The following is an 18,827-nucleotide window of genomic DNA, read 5'->3' on the forward strand; positions in this document are numbered from 1 at the left end:
TTGTGGCTCAGCACTGGTTCTGCTGGATTTGCATTCTTTCAGGTGCTTTAGAATCACTTGGTGTACACACCATGCAGACTCATGGAGCCAGCTTCGATCTACTGCACCTGATCAATGCACCCTCCAAGAGCCTCAGGCACGAGGAACACCCTGCAAAGACACTCAAGGGACCCTGCAGAGAGTTATTTAGGAATAATGAAGGCTACTATGGGGCAGAAGTTAGTAAGACCTGCTGATCTAATCAGAGCACATCCACACCACAACTCACAGCACATCTTACATCGTGTGGCCCCCACAGCTGCCATGGTTGTATGGCACCCAGCTGAAAGGTCCTGCAGGAGTGGACCAGGAGCCAGTCTGGCTGTTAATCTACCCCAGGTCTATCCCATGGGCAAGGGAACAACACCTGGCAGTGCCACGGCAGCTGCAGAAAAGCCTCAACGCAGCTGTCACAAGGTGGCGACCTTTGATGTGCTCCTCCAAGGTCTTTTTGAGCTGTGAGAACATTTTCAAGTCCACTTGGTGGGGTTTGTGCAAGGCCTTTCAGCTCGAGAGTGGCAGCAGGGCATGAGGCTGCAAGCCCTCCTGGAGCCACTGCTCTGCTGGTGGATGCATCTCCTGGGAGCCCCCACTGCCTGCTCAGTGCCTGCCCTGCCATGGGCTTGCAGGACAAACTTGCCCACTGAAGTGAAGCACAATACAACTAGCAAAACACACGCCACTCATTTTTCTCATACTTAAAAAAGTTGATGGGCAAGGCCCCACACATCTGTAATTTTTTAGCTTAACATTTTAAGAAGCGCCAACAATTGTGCTACATTTGAGGATGTTAACAGCTTCCATGAAGCCAGTGATCTGTAGGCAATTACAGACTCATCCAAGCCAATGGGTGTTAAACAATTTGCAGCCAAAGTGAATAGAGAAATCGAATTTGCCTTTGTATTAATATATAGCTGGAAACAAGGAGAAATCAGTACTGGAAACAAGGAGAAGACACTGCCCAAGGGGGGTTCTGGTCACACTTGCCCCAGGACACATTTAAATCTTGCCAGTATCTCAAGACAAACAAATTTAATTATTTTACACTAAAATGAATAAAAAAATTAAAGTGTTTTATTGGAAATTATATGTTGCCCTAAAGAGAGTTACTGAAAACCCTTTGGAAACAATTTTGCTAAACTGCCAAGTAAATTAACCATTAGAAGATAGCAATGTAGATGCATTTTTATGCCACAGAAAATGCTGCAAACATACCAGCTCCTTCCACTCCTCAAAGAGCTCTGAAGTACTTTTCTTGGTACCTGTCTGGCTGTTCCCAGACAGCGGGTGTCTTTTATAACTGCAGCTGCCAAGAGTTTCCCAAGCCCACTGGTCCTTTCCAGGCTCCCTACCTTTCATCCTTGCTTCTACAGTTCTGGGTTGAGACGCTGGACTTTGCTAACTCAGAGGTGAAGGGAGATTTAGTTTTTTCCCTCTCCAACTTGATTTAGAAACAGCAGCAAGAGCACCAAAGCATCCTGACGATGCTGCAAACAGGAGACAGAGAACATGAAAAATGTCACATGACTATGCAGAGATGAGGCATATAATGTGCTTGAGACTGTTTTTTTTTCTGAAACATGCAGACTTTTACCACCATGTGGATTTCTCTGGGACAGCTACTAAAATGCAAGGACTAACTGCATTTGTGTTTGTGACTGCAGAGGCACAGAACATGGCATGTACAGGGGAGCCTTGGAGATGGCTTCTTCTGGGCCTGTTGCTCATTGCCAAAGCAGGCACGGACATCCCAGCAGAGCAGTCACCTGCTGCTACTCTGGTTCTTTTCTGGCACCATTGCAGAACCAGGATTTTGCTTACAAAAAACACACGCAAGAAAGATTGTAGTAAGTAATCACCAGACCTTTGTCTTCCATACCTTTGCAAACAGCCAGAGGAGGCCCTGAACAATGATTAACAACTGAGGTAAATGAGTGGCAGGAATACTGTATTTATCTCAGCCAAGTATTTAGGCTCCTCTTATGAACCTAAATCCAGGTAATACAAATTATTAGTAGTCATACTGGGCAGGCCTTGATGAAGATCGACACAGTTTGGATTCAGTATTTCTCCCTCCCCTCAGGGCATAACTGCCTGGAAGGGACTAGTTGCCCCCTCTAAAATCTTACCAGTCTTTGGAATGGTCTGCTCAGGGAGCTGGAGTCACTGTTCCTGGAGGTGTTTAAGGAAACACTGGACATGCATTTAGGGTCATAGTCTAGTAGACATGGTGGTGGTTCAGTTATGGGTTGGAGTTTATAGGTTCAGCTATAGGTCAGAGACTTTTTCCAACCTAATTAATTCTGCGATCTTCCAAACTTCTAGCCTGCCAGAAACCACAGCAGTGCTTCCCTCCCAGACCCTTTTGGCCTCTCCCGCAGAGGCGCTGTCTCTGTGGGCAGCACTCTGGGGTTGGGGCTTTTCTGAGCGGGGAAGGGACATCCCCGTGTCCCCTGGTCTCTGGGCTCCCAGAAGGGCAGTCCGGCAGTCCGGCTGCCCCTCCCGCCGCAGGAGCCGGCCCGGCCGAGCACTCCGGCCCCGCCATGGCCCGCGGGCGGTGCCCATGAGCGGCGGCGGCCCCGCGCATGCGGCCGGTCCTGCCTACAACTCCCGGCTGCCTTCGCACAGCGAGGGCGGGCTTTTCCTCTTTTTTTCTTGGTTTGTGGTTTTGTTTTTTTTTTTTCTTTTTTCCCCTCCCCTCGGAGGGGGAAGGATGGGTGGGGAAAGCGAGCGTTCACGAAAGCGAGGCGAAGAGGAATCCCACAATACCAGGCGGGTTGCGAGCCCGGCGCTGCCGCTGTCTCTTTAATGCAAGAGGAAGCGATGCGGAGGGGTGGAAAATGGCAGAGTTGCAGATGTTGCTAGAGGAGGAAATCCCTTCTGGCAAGCGGGCTTTGCTCGAGAGCTACCAGAACCTCACTCGAGTCGCCGACTACTGCGAAAACAACTACATCCAGGTGAGGGGCGGCGGGGCAGCGCACCGGGGGCCGGCGGCGGCGCTCGGCGGGGCTCGGCTCTCCGGTGCGGGCGGCGGGGCCGGAGCCGCCCGAGGGGCAGCGGCGCCGGGCTGCCCTCGCCGCGGCTGCCGCCCCGCAGCCGGTCCCTCGGGTTTGCCTTTTCTTTCAACTTTCCCAGCTGAACGGCCGGGCTTCCCTTCCCCCGCTCCGGAGGGGAAGGGAGGGGGTTATTATGTCAGTCCGGCTCCGAGGGTGTGTCTTTTTTTTTTTTCCTTTTTTTTTTTTTTTTTTTTTTTCTTCCCACCCCTCTGTATTTATTTATCATGAGTCACATCCCGGAGACCTCTCAGGGCTGGGGTGGGGGTGAGCGAGGCGCCAGGGCCCCCGAGCTAACCGTGCAGCCGGTTCCAGCCCGGTATCCCGGGTTTCCGCACGGCTTCCCGGCGGCGGGGCTCCCTCCGGGGGCCGCGGTCGGCGGCCGGGGCGGATGCGCCGCACGTGGGGCGCGGGTGCCGGGCGGCCCCGCACGGCGCTCCGCCGGGGCCGCCGCAGCGAGCGGGGAGCGGAAGGGGCCCCGCACACGGGTGACATCGCGGGGGAGCTCGGGGACCCGCGGCGGGTCCCGCTCGCCGTGCGGGGCCGGGGAGCCGCGGGGCCGCAGCGCTGCCGTGAGCGGCGTGCGGGGGCAGCAGGCTGCCCGCGGGCTGGCAGCGCCGTGCGGGCTCAGGCGGCGTTTCAAAATGGCAATCTGTGCCTCTCGCAGCCTGCCCGGCTCTAACACCCTCCAACAGCGATGGCACACCGGCTCTCGTGCTGGAAGAGGCTCCATTGCTTTTAGCGTCTCTCCACCGGTCGTTCTGGATTTTTTCCCCTCCCATAGATTGCCAGAGCTTCTTGGCCTTCTTTTAAGTCTGCTTTTGCGAAGCTACTTTAAGCACAATTTACTATTATTATTTTTTCAGGATTTACATCACGTGACTCTTAAGTCTGCGTGTTTAGTCATACTGATCTGGATGCAGAACCATCCAGAGATGCTGAAACTCAGCTTTTTTTTCCGTAAAAGAATTTGAATGGGAAAGGCAAATAAACTTCATTTACTAGACGGCTCATAGAATGAACTTGACTCCAATACTAGTTCACCAGTGATAAGTATTTAATACAGGTTACTAATGTCTTTGGTGTCCATCATTGCTGGTAAGCTATCTTACTGTTTTTTGTGATGCAGCAGCCAATATGGAAACACATCTTTAATAATGTGATTTTTTTTTTCCCATGAGATATTTGAATTAAAACTGCTCTAGCAAGCCATATTTTCAAGTTTCGGTTTTTTTGGTGGTATATGAGGTAGTATGAGTTAATGTCTATTTATGCTTCCGAGTTGTTTACTCCACCCAGAGAAAGCTGCTGATATAAATGCTTCTAAGAGGCGAGGTTCATTTGGTTTTACTCATGGGAAATATGACAAATACATGAGTATGGTAATTGCAGCACAAGTTTTGACGTGTCTCCTGCTCCTGACTTTTCCCTATGTCAGAAAGGTGCAGAGACTTCAGTTACAATGTTTTTTTCTTCAGAGTCATAAAGCTTGTCTTTTCTTACTTTCATCAAACAAATCAAATAAACACAATACTTGAGCAAATTCCCATCCGGTCATTTGGGGTGGCTTTTCCTTTTTTTTTTTGTTTTTAATTTGGTAGCTCATTTTCACCTCAAGTATCAAGGTCAGCTGGATGTGGGATTGGTGGGGTCTGTTTTATCTTTGTACAGCTGTGTTTATCCCTTTTGAAAGGAAGCTGGAATTCTAAAATTCCTAATGCAGAATTCTTACTTGTACAGTAGCTTTGAAAAATGTATAGCCCTCGCTTATATTTTACATTACAAATGTATTGTACATTTGTTCATTAAAATGGTAAATGTATTGATAAAACTATGAATTTTTGAAATGTTTGATGGAGGTGGTTTTTTTAATCAGCACTTGATACGAAGCCATCTGCTGTCCAGTTGGACTACTGAACAGATTATACTGCCAGTGCATGTGGTGGGGACACTGCCGGATTAGGAATGTGACACAGGGCACTGGGTTATGAGATTTGGGTGTATGAGTATTGTGGAGTGGCGAGGGAGAAAAGGAAAAGAAGAGACTTAACAAGCATACATTACAGAATCTATGTGTTTAATGTAGTTGAGCATTTTATTAAAAAAACAGACCAGAATAGAGAACCTGGCCATGAAGTGAATGTTAAAATACTTCACAAGTAGCACATATGGTAACTTACCTGGTAGCATGTAGCTGATTCAGTTCGAGCACTTTGAATTTGGAGGGATTTCTTTTTTTCTGTGGAAAAAGCTAAGTGCTCCATAGTGGTAAAAATTACCATGTGCTGTTACCCACTCAGAGTTGTGCCACGGGGTGGAACAGGTTTGTCAGACTATTCTGAGTGCTGGCACTAACAATTTATAGTCATTGTAATAGGAGGCAGAATGATGTTTTCAGTGTTAAGGTTTATATTCCTTGCTAACTTGAGCAGGAAAGTAATTTCCCATCCCTAGTTTTGCTATATTCAAGCTATATGTATATATATATACATAATTTGAAAACACAGGAATTTTGTTTTGTCTCCTTTACTTAAACTGAGAATAATTCTGGTAAAATTTCAGTCATGCTGACATTTTGAGGAAAACTTGTCTTCAGTGTATTTAGGGATTCCTCAGGGAGAAAAAAAAAGAGAGAGAGAAATGGGGAAAAGCTCATGCAGCTGGAACTTGGCTCCCTCATGGTGAATGTAGCTGTGTGGAGAGTAAGTATCCTTTTCCTGAAGCATTTAGGAAAGATGACAGCATTCAGGAATCTCAAGTTGAAAATTGCTGTTCTTAGAAAAGCAGGAAGCCGTTTCTTGCTAAGGCACATTGTGACTATATCAGAATGCTGGCTGGTGACACAATTTTCCCTCCAAATCATGTGTATTCTGGTTATCTAGAAAGTTTATTTGTTAGGAAGAGAGAAGAATTCAGGAGAAGTAGAATAAATAAGCTTCTAAGGAGGACCTGTGGTGCTAAAAGGAAAGTACAATATGGTGAGTCTTGAAGAGGATGGGAGAAAAAGGGAGACAGAAAAAAGTAAAGGAAATGAAATGTAGAAGTAGTAACTGAAGAACAGTGTGATGTTTGGGTGGTGACTTTGGCTTTGAATAGAAGGAAAAGGGCATAATGAGTACATTAGTGTATTTAATCTCTGACAATATTTCAAATCTCTGATGCTTCTGGTTGGAAGCTTCAGTAACAAGCAGGTATAAAATTAGATCCCTGCTTTAGGTCAGAGGCTTAAACTGAGCAGTTTTAAGAGCAGGTTTTGAACCTTAAATCTTTAAGGCATATTTTTTCCTTCTGGAGTAATTTTTCTTATATATATATATTAATTTTTTTTTAATATTTTCAAATTGGAAGTTCCTATGGCTGATGTCTTCCCCAAATCCTTTTGCCTGCAGGTATATTCTGGGATCAACCCTTTTGGTAACCTTGTAGCCAAAAGGCTGTCTGAAAAGCTGTAGCATAAAGGTGAGGATGCTAGTGAGGAATTTCAGCAGTATTCTAGACAGTATGAACTTGATCAGTACTGCTTAACACAGAAATAACAAGGAGTTAAAGCATTTGCAGTTATGATTCTTCAGCTGAAAAATACTAACTTCCATAGAGATTCTCTAGTAATTTTTCTGGCTGTATTGAGTTATTGTGGTGTTTTAAGGAACTTAATTACAATAACTAGCTTATGAAGCATTAGAATGACACAGGAAATCAGCTTCTGCAGTGTTACTGCACTGATGACTTCCTTTTGAGCAACTTCAGTTGACTGGTGTATCCCAGAGAGGCCTCTCTGTGCTATAGAATAATGCTCACAACTCTTCTACAGTCTAAATCAATTGTTCCTTATAACCTTGTTTATACATATGCCAATATACATAGTTTTTGTCAGTCTCAAGCTTCTAGACCACTTGTGAAAATCTATTTGTAATTTTTATTTTTGAGCTCAAATATAATTTTAATCTGACTGCGAGAATCTCTAAACAAATAGCTTGCACTCCTTGTGTAAATTCTCATCCTGATAGTCTCAAGTGGGTAGATTTAGCAGCTTTAGAAAAATAAATTGAGAGACCTTTTAAGGAAGTAAGTACTGTGTTGCCTAAATGTGTGTTTTTCTGTCATGCTACTTCCTTCTGTAGCTTCTGACTGGTATGTGGAAACTGAACGGTGAATTAACAAGCTATTCTGGGTAAAACAGACAAAAGCATGGACAGATTTCAGCTTAACTGCTGTTGCAAAATAATTGAAGTATTTTTTCAGCTGGTGTGAAAGTAAATGTGTGGCATTGAGCAGAAGTGTTACATGCAAAAACTTTCATAAATATTTATCTTATATTCCAAAATGTATTGAGGAACTATTTTTGCTTGATAAGTTGGATGTTCTACACTCCCAATACAGTAGGTATTTCCTTTCCAACACTAACAAATTTTTTTTGATGGCTTCTCTTCAAACATCGGTAGATGGTCCGACACTTGATTTCATTGCCTGGCACGTGGAAAGTGGCTTGACTTATTTCAGTACAAAGAAGTTCACTCAGAATGTCTAATTCAGGAAATGAGCTGCTCTAAAAGGATAAACTTCTTAAATTGTCACTAACACAAATCCTTTCTATGCTGTGAGAACTTGCATGCTTTTATGTTCATAGGTTAATTTGTTTGTATTGAGAGTAAGTACAGTAAATCTTTTTTCTACCATGAGTTCCATTCCTGAATTTGAAACATTTAACAGAAAAAGAAAATTTAGTTCACTGTCTGTAACACCAAATATAGTTCAAAATTAAAGAGCAATGAGGTAAAACACAAATGTATAATCTATTATGCTTTGTAGGCTTAAATAATATTACTGTAAAAAAGGTGTTGCATTGTACTTTGAAATAATGGACTTTTTAAGGTAGTTTCAGCAAATGTTTTACTGTGGCTGTTCTGTGTGTGGTTTTGTTTATTTTTTTTTAGTAATAATATAGGTAAAGGTTGGTGGGTTAGGGTTATAGCTCTTCTGTGCCTTGTGTAGGTCTTCTATGCCTATGCAAGTGTCTTTGTGTTTTGGAAAATAAAGCTTTAACTCATAGGCAGCAGTAAGATTGTAGCCCACTGATTCAGCAAGTGATTACACTGAATTTAAAGAAAACGAATCCTAGGGTGTTGTATGTCTGGTTTGTGTCCAAAGGAGGTAGATTATATGAGATGAGCTTTTCCAAATTCGAAATGTTTCCATTAATTTTGGCAGATTTGGTTTAAGAAGCCAGCAAGATGTTGGCTGCTATTCCTGTTCCATTTTTCAGAACTGCTGCCTTAATCAGGTGCAGTAAAGTGGATTGGGATAAGCTTTTACAGGTGCATATAGTTTCTTCCACAAGGGAAGTGCTCTCCACTCCCTTGTGTTGATGCACGAGGAGAACACAGGATGTCTGTGGTCAGTGTGTGCCGAGTGTGATCCTTGCTCCCTGTGCTGCTTTTGCTGTGCACAGTCCTGTGGAACTCCTGGAAGGAAGAAAGAAGTGTGATTAAATGGGACAACAATCTAATACTTCCCCCTGGTTCTCTGGGAGGTTGTTACAGTAAGCAGCTCTTCTGGTAAAAAGAAAATAGATGAGCCTTCAGGAGGCCTCGTAAAGTGGAGAATGAAGGCAGTTGTAACAAAGGTGAGAGTACAGGAGCAGGCTGAGTACAAGTAGGAAGTGTTGTACCTCTGAGGGCAAAGTTCCTCTTAGTATCTAATCTAAGTTTAACAGAAAAAAAAAAAAAGCCTGAAGTCTGAAACAAAAGAACTAATGCAACTTCCCAGTATCTTTGTTTAGCATTTTGAACTGTCTTCGTTTTACAAAAGCCTAAGTGGAGGCATGGAATTTGTAACTGACTCATGGAAGGTCATACTGGGACATATTGTCAGATTTGGGAACAGAACCTGATTGTGTGAACTTCCAGTCCTGTTCCCCCTGCCACCCCACCCCTTTCCAAGCTGCCTCTGTTATACTGCAACACAGCAAAAAGTGGGTATCCACAGAAACACAGAGACAGTAAGCACAGAGGCAATGTAATGACTCTGCTGGGAAAATACACACCTGAAACCATCATTGAACTCATTAGCAGCAATTACTTTTTAAGGATTTTACATATGCCTCTCATAAGAACCTTGAGATTGTGATTTTTTGCTTTGCAATCCTCAGGATTACATAACGCTCGCAGCACAGTTTGTCTGTGTGCCGGTGGGTCTTGGCAGAGGCGCGAGAAGATGCCGCTCTATTTCTCCTTAGTGAAAGCAGGCTGTGTTTGACATTTCTGCTGACCAAAATCTTGCTTAGCTACAGAATGGTGGGGTGGCAGCTGTGTGGATGAAGTGTCAGTCCTGGCATAGCAAGACAGCCTTGAGGGATAAGGGGGTATCTTACTCTCTCTGCTTGTGTTTAGTCTTTATTTAGTGACTTGGAGTCTAAAGGAGCATAGTGTGGTTTTTATTATTACAAGGTAGGAAATTACTTGTGGGACGCTGCTTACTCAGTGTCCAGGCTTGTTCATAATTACCTGAGCATTCTTGTTCTCTTTAGCATCTATGTTCCCTAGAGTGGTCTTCCTTTGAAGCTATTCCTTCCACCTCAATCCCAAATCTGAGCACTGGTGACAGAGGTGGGTGGGTTTGATCAGAGGGATCCTCACCTCCCTCCACCCCTGTGTAAAGGGAAGTAACTGCTAAATTTGAAATGGTAGATAACTGTGTCTCAGCCTGGTTCCTCCCATTTCCTGACCTTGCTGGTGAGACAGTGACTGAGACTTGATGTCTCCTGTGGGTTGCAGGAATAGCCCTTTGCAGCACAAAACTTACAGAGAGTCCTTGAGATTCAGGACCTGGGTGCTGTGGAGAATAGGTTAGTGTGCTCCTGAACACAGCACTGAGCAATATGGTACTGCAGGTGGCTTTCCTCCTGCATCCCAGCCTATCAGTGTGTTCTGACTGTACTGGAGGGGCTCAATCAAATGTTTTATCAGCTTAGTGCCATGTATTGAAATAGAAGATACAGCATTTCTAACAGGTGGGCTCTTTAAAGAATCAATTTATTATGCAGCAGATGAGAACTCTAAAATCTTCCTCCTGATTTTAGAGGGAATGCATTATTTCCCTTGGTAAGAGTGTAGATGCCACCTTTTTTTGACACTGTGCTAATAGTGTTGCTCATTACTTAGATGAGCCCTTAATGCTGTTAACAGGAGCCATGCATGCTTGCTTTGCACAACAGATATTTGTTACTATGATACTGACAGTTCAGAAGAGAAGTAGGGATGGGGGAATCCAGCATGAGACTTTCAACTTGAAGCAAAACATGAGCATAACATTTTCTGGTGCAACTTGTAAAATTAGCAGTTTGTATTAATGTGAGTTGGAATTGATAGGTAACCTGCTAGCTGAGCTAAAGAAGCAGATTAGTTTAACTCTGAAAAAGACTGACTGCTTAGAAGGGGACTTTATTTTTAATAATATTCTTGTCACAGGTTCCAGATTAAATATATTTAGTAAGTGCTGGAGTTTTGGCAAACTATAAAAGTATCTGAAAATCAAAACTTCCCTTTGTTTGAGCCTTCTATGATAAAGTCTTTTCATCACCTCCACAGATGATGTGTGCCATGCTGGATCTTCTGACATTGTGGAACATTCTAAAAGAACTCTTCTGCAATGAGATTGCATCTTTCTTGTGTTTCCTAGGTTAAGATAACAGATCTATTTGTGATAGTGTCATCCCTCTCTCAGCCCAAAATAATAAATTCTGTATACTCTTTCATACATCAGAAGTTAAAGTGCATGCATTCTGATACTGTAGTGATTTACTGTTAAAGAACTGATGGAGAAGAGACTCTGCATCACTGTCTTAAATTTATTGTAACCTCAAAGACAAATAAGAATAAAATGTGGTACCCTTCCTACTTTTGTTAAGAACTCAGGAAGACCTCTCAGAACTCACACAGAAGAGTCTTACTAAAACAAATGTTGGTTTGACAGCCTTAGAGTTGAATGTAATGTTCTTACTGGGTGGTCTTAAAGTTATAAATAGTTCCAAGAAAAAAAATGTTTGTTTACCACTTGAAGCATAACAATTCTTGGAAAAGAATTGAAGTGTAGACTCTGCTGTCTACTTCACACCAGTGTTTCACTAGATAATACTTTTTATAAGCTATGCCTTATCGAGCAAGTGTGGGTTTTTTTGTTGGCTTTTTTTTTTTTTTTTTCACCACAGATAATCTTTTACCAGATGCATGTCTTCATTTTCTGATCTCCTTGTTGTACTTTAGGGTCAGCAAATTTGCCAAGCAGTATTTGTCCTGCAGCAATCATTGTCAGCTGTGCATCTTATTTGACTTTGTTGTAGCAGGTGTGCTACAAGTTAATACTTGAGCTGTGGTCCTCATGCAATAGTTCTGTGTTTTCTGGAGCCTATGATAAGAAAACATCTGCATAAAACAAGTAGGCAAGAGAAGAACAAGGTGTCCAGGCAGGTGCATCAGATTATTGCATGAACATCTAAGTAGCTGCAGAATGCCATGCCATGGCTTGTCTTTTCACATACTTAGTAATGTTAGTTGCTGATATGTCACTAAATATTACTAGTGACATATCTCTCTTTCCATGTGCTTCTCCTAGGCTAATATGAATTTACTGATTTCTCTCTCCCTGCTTGCTACAGATTGCTTGTTAGACCTTTTGTCTCACTCTCATGTTGTTGACTGTCTCATTTCAGATCTGATCTGAAAACCTATTCTCCCCTGCCTATTTCTTTTAATTAATCTCTTTTTGTTATTAAACTGCATCTTTTTCTGCCTTGTAACTTATATTATGCAGCTGTTTTACACTATGCCTTTCTAACAAACAGTTTCTACTGGCATGGGTTTGCTAGTAATTTGAAACTTGCAGGTACTGAAGACATTTCTTTTTAACATTATCTTCATTGGAACAGATTTGACACTAAAGCATTATCTCTGCAGTAGTGTAACTACCTGAGGAAGCCATGATGAGCAGGATACAGAGGAAATGGAATGCAGCTGGGAAGACAATGTGGGATGGGACTCACATGGTTTTCCCTATTACTACAATTTTTAGGAGGCCTCTCATATTTATATGCAGACAGGCCTTTCCTTTATGAGAAACCTGTCTTCTTCAGGAAACTGGTCCTTTTGTTACTCTTTTGAGACTAAGGAGTAAAATGGGCATAATTAAAAAATTCTCTACTCAGAGGACTTTGGTTCTCTTAACAGCGAAGGAGAGTGAATGTGTCAGGAGGAGTGGGGTTCTCCTAACATGCCTGTGTCTACAAAGCAGAGTGGGACCTGATCCTTAAAGGATTTTATAAAATATGGTTATAATCTCCAGGGTTTCCACTGAGAGGTTTCATTGCAGGTGGCTTGGATGGTGCTTCAGTCAAGGTCCAGAGAGTATCAGACTAACAGGTCAGAGAGATGGTGGATCAGTGCACTTAGGTTGACAAGATCTTTGAAACCTGGCTGGGATTGTTCAGCTTTTGATTTGCTGTCTGACTTGCAGGATTTCTAAATCTCTGGGAGGAGCTATTGTTTCTATGAGGCAAACTCCTGGCTTTAGCTGCATTAGATAAAATATGTGTCTGGTTTGGAAGTGCTTGGCTCTACAAGGGCTCTCTTCAAATACCGTGGGTGTTTCCTGCTGCAGCACACCATATGTTCTCCCAGCACTGAAGTGATGTGGTTGCTGCAGTAGTCCTGGGATTTGTCTTAAATGGCAACAGATTTTTCATCTAATTTCTAAGGTGTTTTTAACTTTGAAATTAGAGAAATTGTTGTTGCTATAGGTGTATTTGAAGTTTGGGGTCATACAATGCAGCTTACTTTGTAAGAAATCTTCTATCTCTTTAGTAGTGTCTGTCATTTCTACATTAATTTTCTAATTCGTTCTCTTTATCATTCTGTCTTTTAACCAGTGGAGAATGATAACAGCCAGTGGAAAGCTTTCTAGCACACATTGTCTCTTTAAAAATCTACTGCCCATGAGCATGAATTGTAAAATCAGCTCTTTTCAGTACTCTGCAGTGAATGAATATTGACTGTTCAGAGTCTGAGGGAGGTTTTTTTGTAATTTTGAGAGAAACTTGTTTACTGGGGGTAGAAGCCAAGTATGGGGGGGATATGGTACCTGTTGATTTCTGCTTCTCTGCTGGAGAGAGAAGTTGCTGGTTTTGGTCCTTAATGTCATATGTGGGGAGTATTTAAATAGGTTTCTTGGGCACAGAAGGAGCTTTAAGAGCAGATAATCTAGGCTGAATAAATTTCTGCCTTTCTTATAGAAAATGGGAATGATTTGAAGGATAACTGAAAAGCAGTTTGAGGGTCTTGAGAAACTCCCAAGTTTCTGGCAGGAATAAGAGCACAGGAAGAATGGGGAAGAGAGTGTCTAACCTTTCTTCATTGTGTTCAGCCACTCTCTCTTGCTAGCTGTGCTGCTGAGAAGGGCAATATGCAAAGCAAATACTGTTACTATTTGTCTCCTGCTTACAGCAGAGAAATAGCTTTGCTTTTTTCCCAGATTGCTGTAAGGGCTTACTGCAGCAGCAGTGGGAGTGGGGGAGTATGAACTGGAACAGGTACTTTTACTGACTGCATAACATCCCACGAGGCCTGGGGGAATGAATGTGGGGAATACTGTGAGTCATACTTGTCAGTCTCATAAAGCAGGAGGCTTTTTAAAATTGGCCTTGGAGGTGAAGAGGTGTTTAATGGAGCAGTTGTGCAGGAGTTATGCAAATAGAGAACATAAATAATGAGCAAAGGCACTCATTTAAGCTTCTTGCCTCCTCAGAAAATGACTAAATGCAAACAACCATTGTGAAAGTTAAGAAAAATGCATCATTATCTAGGTATAATGGGTGCAAAAATGTGGTCATCCATGATGATAAGAAAATTCTCCTTTTGTGAATAGCAAAATTAATTTCTGTAGTTGTCAGGCTTGTTGTCAGTCTGTTTGGTTTTTGTGTTTTCCAGTTTGCTTTGAAAAACAACAAAAGGCAGGTTGCTAAAAAGCAGTTCCCTGACCCAAGAGCTGGTGGGGAGGGGAGGTAGCAGAAAGACCAGTCTCCAGTTTTGCTTTGGACATATCTTCAGTGTTTAGGCTGGTTTTGTATAAAAAGTTTTTTTTTTTTTCCTCTGTCTCCCTATTCATGGAGGATTTAATTTACATGTCAATACTGTGTATTCTTTGGTTAAACCAAGAGTGTGTTTTCAGAGTATGGCTGCATTTTTTTTCTTTATTTACACAGCCACTTCTTGCTGTTTTAAATTAGAGCTTTGAACTGAGCTTATGAAATGTAATTGTTCTAGTCCTGGGCTTGCTTGGAGATGCTCATCATAGTAAGAATCTCATCTCTGATAGGAAGCCTTACCAGCAGATGTAATGGGCCTAAAGTTTTCTTGGACTACTACTTCTGCCTCTTGCAGTGTAGAGAGGCCATGCCAAGCTTTGAAGCATTCAGAAATGGCAGATCCACCATCCCACCTGCTGCTCCACTGCTGTACATGCCCTCCCCTGTGTTTTAGCCCAGCTTCCTCCAGGGTGTAGAGATGCAGAGGTGGTGGCACTGTGGGTATGGGTGGATACACAGCTGTGGTGATATGTTCCTGTTTCTCTGAGCACAGCTCCTCTGTGGCTGTAATAAGGCCACTCAAGCTGATTACAGACAAGATAGCAAGGTGTCCTGATGGCCCTATGACAAGTGCTGAAATAGAATAGCTCAGGTTTTGTTTTACTGCTGGAAGGGGGAGACAGGGAGAGACATGGATGTGACTGTCCTTATGCATCTAGTTTCATGGAAGTGCAGATCTACTGTCATCTGCATGACTCTGCACCTCCTGCATGTGCCTAAATCTGCCCTCTACATTGTACATGAGGGGGAGGGAAGCAGTCTTGAAAATCATGTGAAGGTGCATCTTAAAAACACCAGTGCAACTTCAGCACTGGTTAGAAAACTTTGCTGTAATTGTGTCTGCAAGAGCCATTGCAGCTGTATTTCTGGGGAGAGCTACTCACTGGAACTACTGCTGTACTAGCTAACAGCAATTGTCTCACCAAGGGCTTTGTTTAGAAAAGCCAAACAAAGCAATTCCCTCACTCCTGAACTTGATGCTGTATTTCCTATTAAAGAATTTGCTTGCTTTCTTCTGTTGGTTTCTGGAAGTCAGTTTTACTTATTGCTAGATGTAGAGATTACCATATTTGTTTAGTTCTGATTATCTATTCTTCTGTTCACCTTTTGGTGGGGAAAGAAATATTATTGACTTGCCATTCCTACTCCATCTCCTCCATTCTCCTGAGCCATCTGTGTTCCTCTGTTGTGTTTAGATTTTAGAGGAGATGAATTTCTACTTGCTGCAATTGAAATAACCCAGTATAGAAGTGAGCTTCTGCATGTAAGGTTTTAGAATGTTGTTGCTAAACAGAGGATAAAATTTTAACATAATAAAAATAATTATGCAAACAGAAGCTAGATGTAGTGTGCTTACAGCCACTATCAAATAAAAATCATGCAGTCAGGTTCAGGAGTGCACCATAGTCTGAGTAGTATTTGCTGTTTATGTGATCAGATAGAAACAGAAACTATGTTGATTTTTTTTCAAATTACATGCAAGTTCTTATTAAAACAATTATTTCTTGTATTACTTTATTACCATGAGATCACTGTATAGCCTGTGTGCTGTGTGAGAGTATGCCTTGTGCTGGGAAATGAGCTGCTACAAAATTGTGGGAATCCACTGATTTCTGGTCTACATACACTGCTAAGTACAGTGAGTATGTGATGATTTTCTGCTGGACTGAGTATATTCATCTTCAGGACACTAAATAGCAGTGTAGTGATACAAAGCATGAGGAGAGAATTTGATCCTATAATGGCCATTGTTTTCTTTGTTTTAAAAATACTGTGATGTTTGGGAACTGCCTGAACTGTAAAATCTGGGCAGCAGCTGTGTGTCTAAAGTGACTCTTAAACATGAGAACTGTTCCTGAATTAGGAACACGTGCAATCCAGAAATTTGCTGATTGTGACCAGTGTAACTCTTGGCTCTACATTTTGTTGCCTTGATATTCTCCCTGGAGCTGGACAGGCCTGCTAATGACTTTCTGTGCTCTCTTTTCCCACTTCACTCACTGCTTTGTTGTCCTGCAACATCTCTGACGTCTCCATGGGAAGGAACCTGTTGCAATGCACAGTGTAGCTTTGAGCCTGCTTGTTTTTGGACCAATTATGTAGTGGATGCTGACGTTCAGTGTGTTTGTTTTGCAGACAGATGTTGATGTTACCTGTTGTATGGGTACAGAGCACTGTTGACATAATAGAATACCAGGTTGGAAGGGTGTTGGAGTGTATAAAATAGAAACCCGAGTCCCTCAGAGAGAGAAAAGAATGCAGGGATTGAATTAAAGCCTTTAAAGAAATTAAAATATATTAGGCCACTCAGACATGAAGCACAAGTGTAAGTTTTAGTTTTAAGTAGGAATATACTTTAAGTGCCTCAAGAGAGTAAAAAGCCCTAAAGCCTAGTTCAAAGTTCAGTAACTTAGTTCTGGACATAATGAAAACATAGCAGAACATTGCTTGCATTTCTAGATAGAACCATTTATGTGAATAGATAGAACTATATGTGTAAGGACTGACATTACTTTCATATTTTAGAATTGAGCTCTGATAAGAGTAGGAAGAATATTTTAGAATTATGTTTTTAGCTGATTGGATGATTTATGAATAAAGTCTCCTGTATTGGGTGAGAGAGGAAGAAGAAAGGTGTGGGAGTTGCTGCTCCTGCTTCTGCTCAGGGCTCTGTGCCAGAAAGCCTTTAGCATGGACTTCAGTATTCTGATTTCTCTGCTTTTGAGACTGATGTATTCATGCAATAAACAACTTTACAACAACCAACAACAGCTCTTGAAGCTCTTTGAAGACCCAGACCCATAAAGTCTTCAACAGGAGACCTTAAGAATCATCTTGTCCAACTTTTCTTGGGCATCATCTAGAAAGCATTATCTAGACAGGACACTCCAGCACCCTGTCCAGTTGAATATTCAAGATGTCCAGTGTTGGGGAATCCACCAATAATCCCTGACAATATTTTTCCAGTGACTGGTTGTTCTCATTTTGAAAACTTTTCCTTTTGTGTCTAATTGGAATCTCCCCAGGAGGAAATTGTAAAAAGGGAGATTCCATCTTTTTCATAGCTACCCTTTGAATACTGGAATGTTTTTTATAATAATCTGTGATCCCAGGACAAGTTGAGATGAGACTATAATTTGATCCTTTATGCTAAATCTCTTTGTTTTAATCTTGCTTGCTCAATGCTATCTGGTATGATTCCAGGCCTGCATAGAAGGTAGGTAAGACTATAGAGTGAGAATCTGGATAAAATAAAGATAGTCTTTGAAGCTTACCTATGAAGTAATCAAATTTTAGCATGTTGCTTGTCTTCAGATAAAGATTGGTTGTATTTTGAGTTTAGACCCTCAGCTGGATTTGTCAAAACAGAAAGAAAAAACTTCATGTCAACAGTCACCAGTCCTTGAGAGTAAATTGAAGAGGTAAACAAAATCCATAGAAGGAAACATTGTTATGAGCATAATGAAACTTCTTCACACAGAGTGAATAAGAAGCTTTGCCCCAAAGCATGTTAGTCTGAGCTCTCTGGATTCAATTACTTGCACGACATGAAAATCTATCAGGTTCTGATTTTTCTCTCCATTTGGAGAAATTTGAGTTTGGTTCTATGTTGCTGCCACTATATCACAAAGAGGATATTGAAGTAACTAATAAATACTAAAGTATTTCCTTCTTGTTCTCACCAAAGAAAGAGAATGAAAAATAACTCTGACTTATCAAGGAACATGTCTTGCTAGATGAGCTAATATTTGTGGGTTGATGCCATCACCTAAGAAAATAAACAGAAAGCCATTTTAATTTCAAGCTCTATTACAAAAAAATAAAAATCAGTATTTGAGAGACATTCTATTTGTTTCTCTATGCATTGTAGGTTTTCTAATTCACTGTTATCTGCTGTTTGGTGTGCCAAAACAATCATATCCTCCAAAGCCTTGGATACCTTTCTTAATGTTGAAGGAAGAAGACTACTGTGGAGGTGCCAAGGATTTCTTTTTCTGTCTGACAGTCCAAGGGTGGCATTAGAATCACAGAATCATAGAATTATTTGGATTGGAGAAGACCTTTAAGGCTGTAAATTCCAGTCATTAACCCAGCACTGCCAAGTTCACTAGTAAACCACGTCCTAGGTGCTACATCTGCACATCATTTAAGTAGCTCTAGGAATGATGAATCCAGCACTCTGGAGCTCTGGCTATCTTCTCTGATGTCAGAACCTGCTTTATGTAAGCTCTGAAGAAAAATGTGCTTGATGTCATAAGGCAAATCAGACACTGCAAGAAAGTTCAGGGTAGTTTTGAAGCAGCTGCTACTATTGGGCAGTGCTTTACAGGAATGGAATATGTCGTTTCTGTACTGAAGCTTATATTGTCTAAATCGTGTAAAACACAGAATGTAAGACTTGGACCAAACTTCTTACCCTTGCTGCTTTTGCAGCTTTGAGGCCTTACTAATTGAGTGTGCAAGGGTTGTGTGAAAATGACACATGGGCATGTCTGCTTCTGCCACTTGAGTTCAGTGGGGCATGCCATTATGGATGTATAGACAGACTGTGACAACTGGCAGTAATAATGTGTTGTGCCAGTGTATTTACTAAGACATCT

The 18,827-nt window shown here is 41.9% G+C and overlaps 1 protein-coding gene across 13 annotated transcripts in view; it reads left to right on the forward strand.

Annotated features, from left to right (window-relative positions):
• Positions 1-2,610: 2,610 nt before the first annotated feature.
• The window catches only part of ABI1 (abl interactor 1), a 77,781-nt gene continuing 61,564 nt past the window's right edge, over positions 2,611-18,827 (forward strand). For 9 of the 13 annotated variants that reach the window (XM_079299589.1, XM_079299593.1, XM_079299596.1 and 6 more), the window contains exon 1: positions 2,729-2,996. In XM_079299589.1, the coding sequence (XP_079155715.1) occupies positions 2,880-2,996 (117 nt within the window). In that variant the 5' untranslated portion in view covers positions 2,729-2,879. Of the gene's footprint in view, positions 2,997-18,827 lie in introns of all 13 variants that reach the window. The other 4 variants (XM_079299595.1, XM_079299588.1, XM_079299584.1 and 1 more) reach the window with 3 other exon arrangements.

This window comes from Erithacus rubecula, assembly GCF_903797595.1.
Source record: "Erithacus rubecula genome assembly, chromosome: 3".
NCBI lineage: Eukaryota > Metazoa > Chordata > Aves > Passeriformes > Muscicapidae > Erithacus > Erithacus rubecula.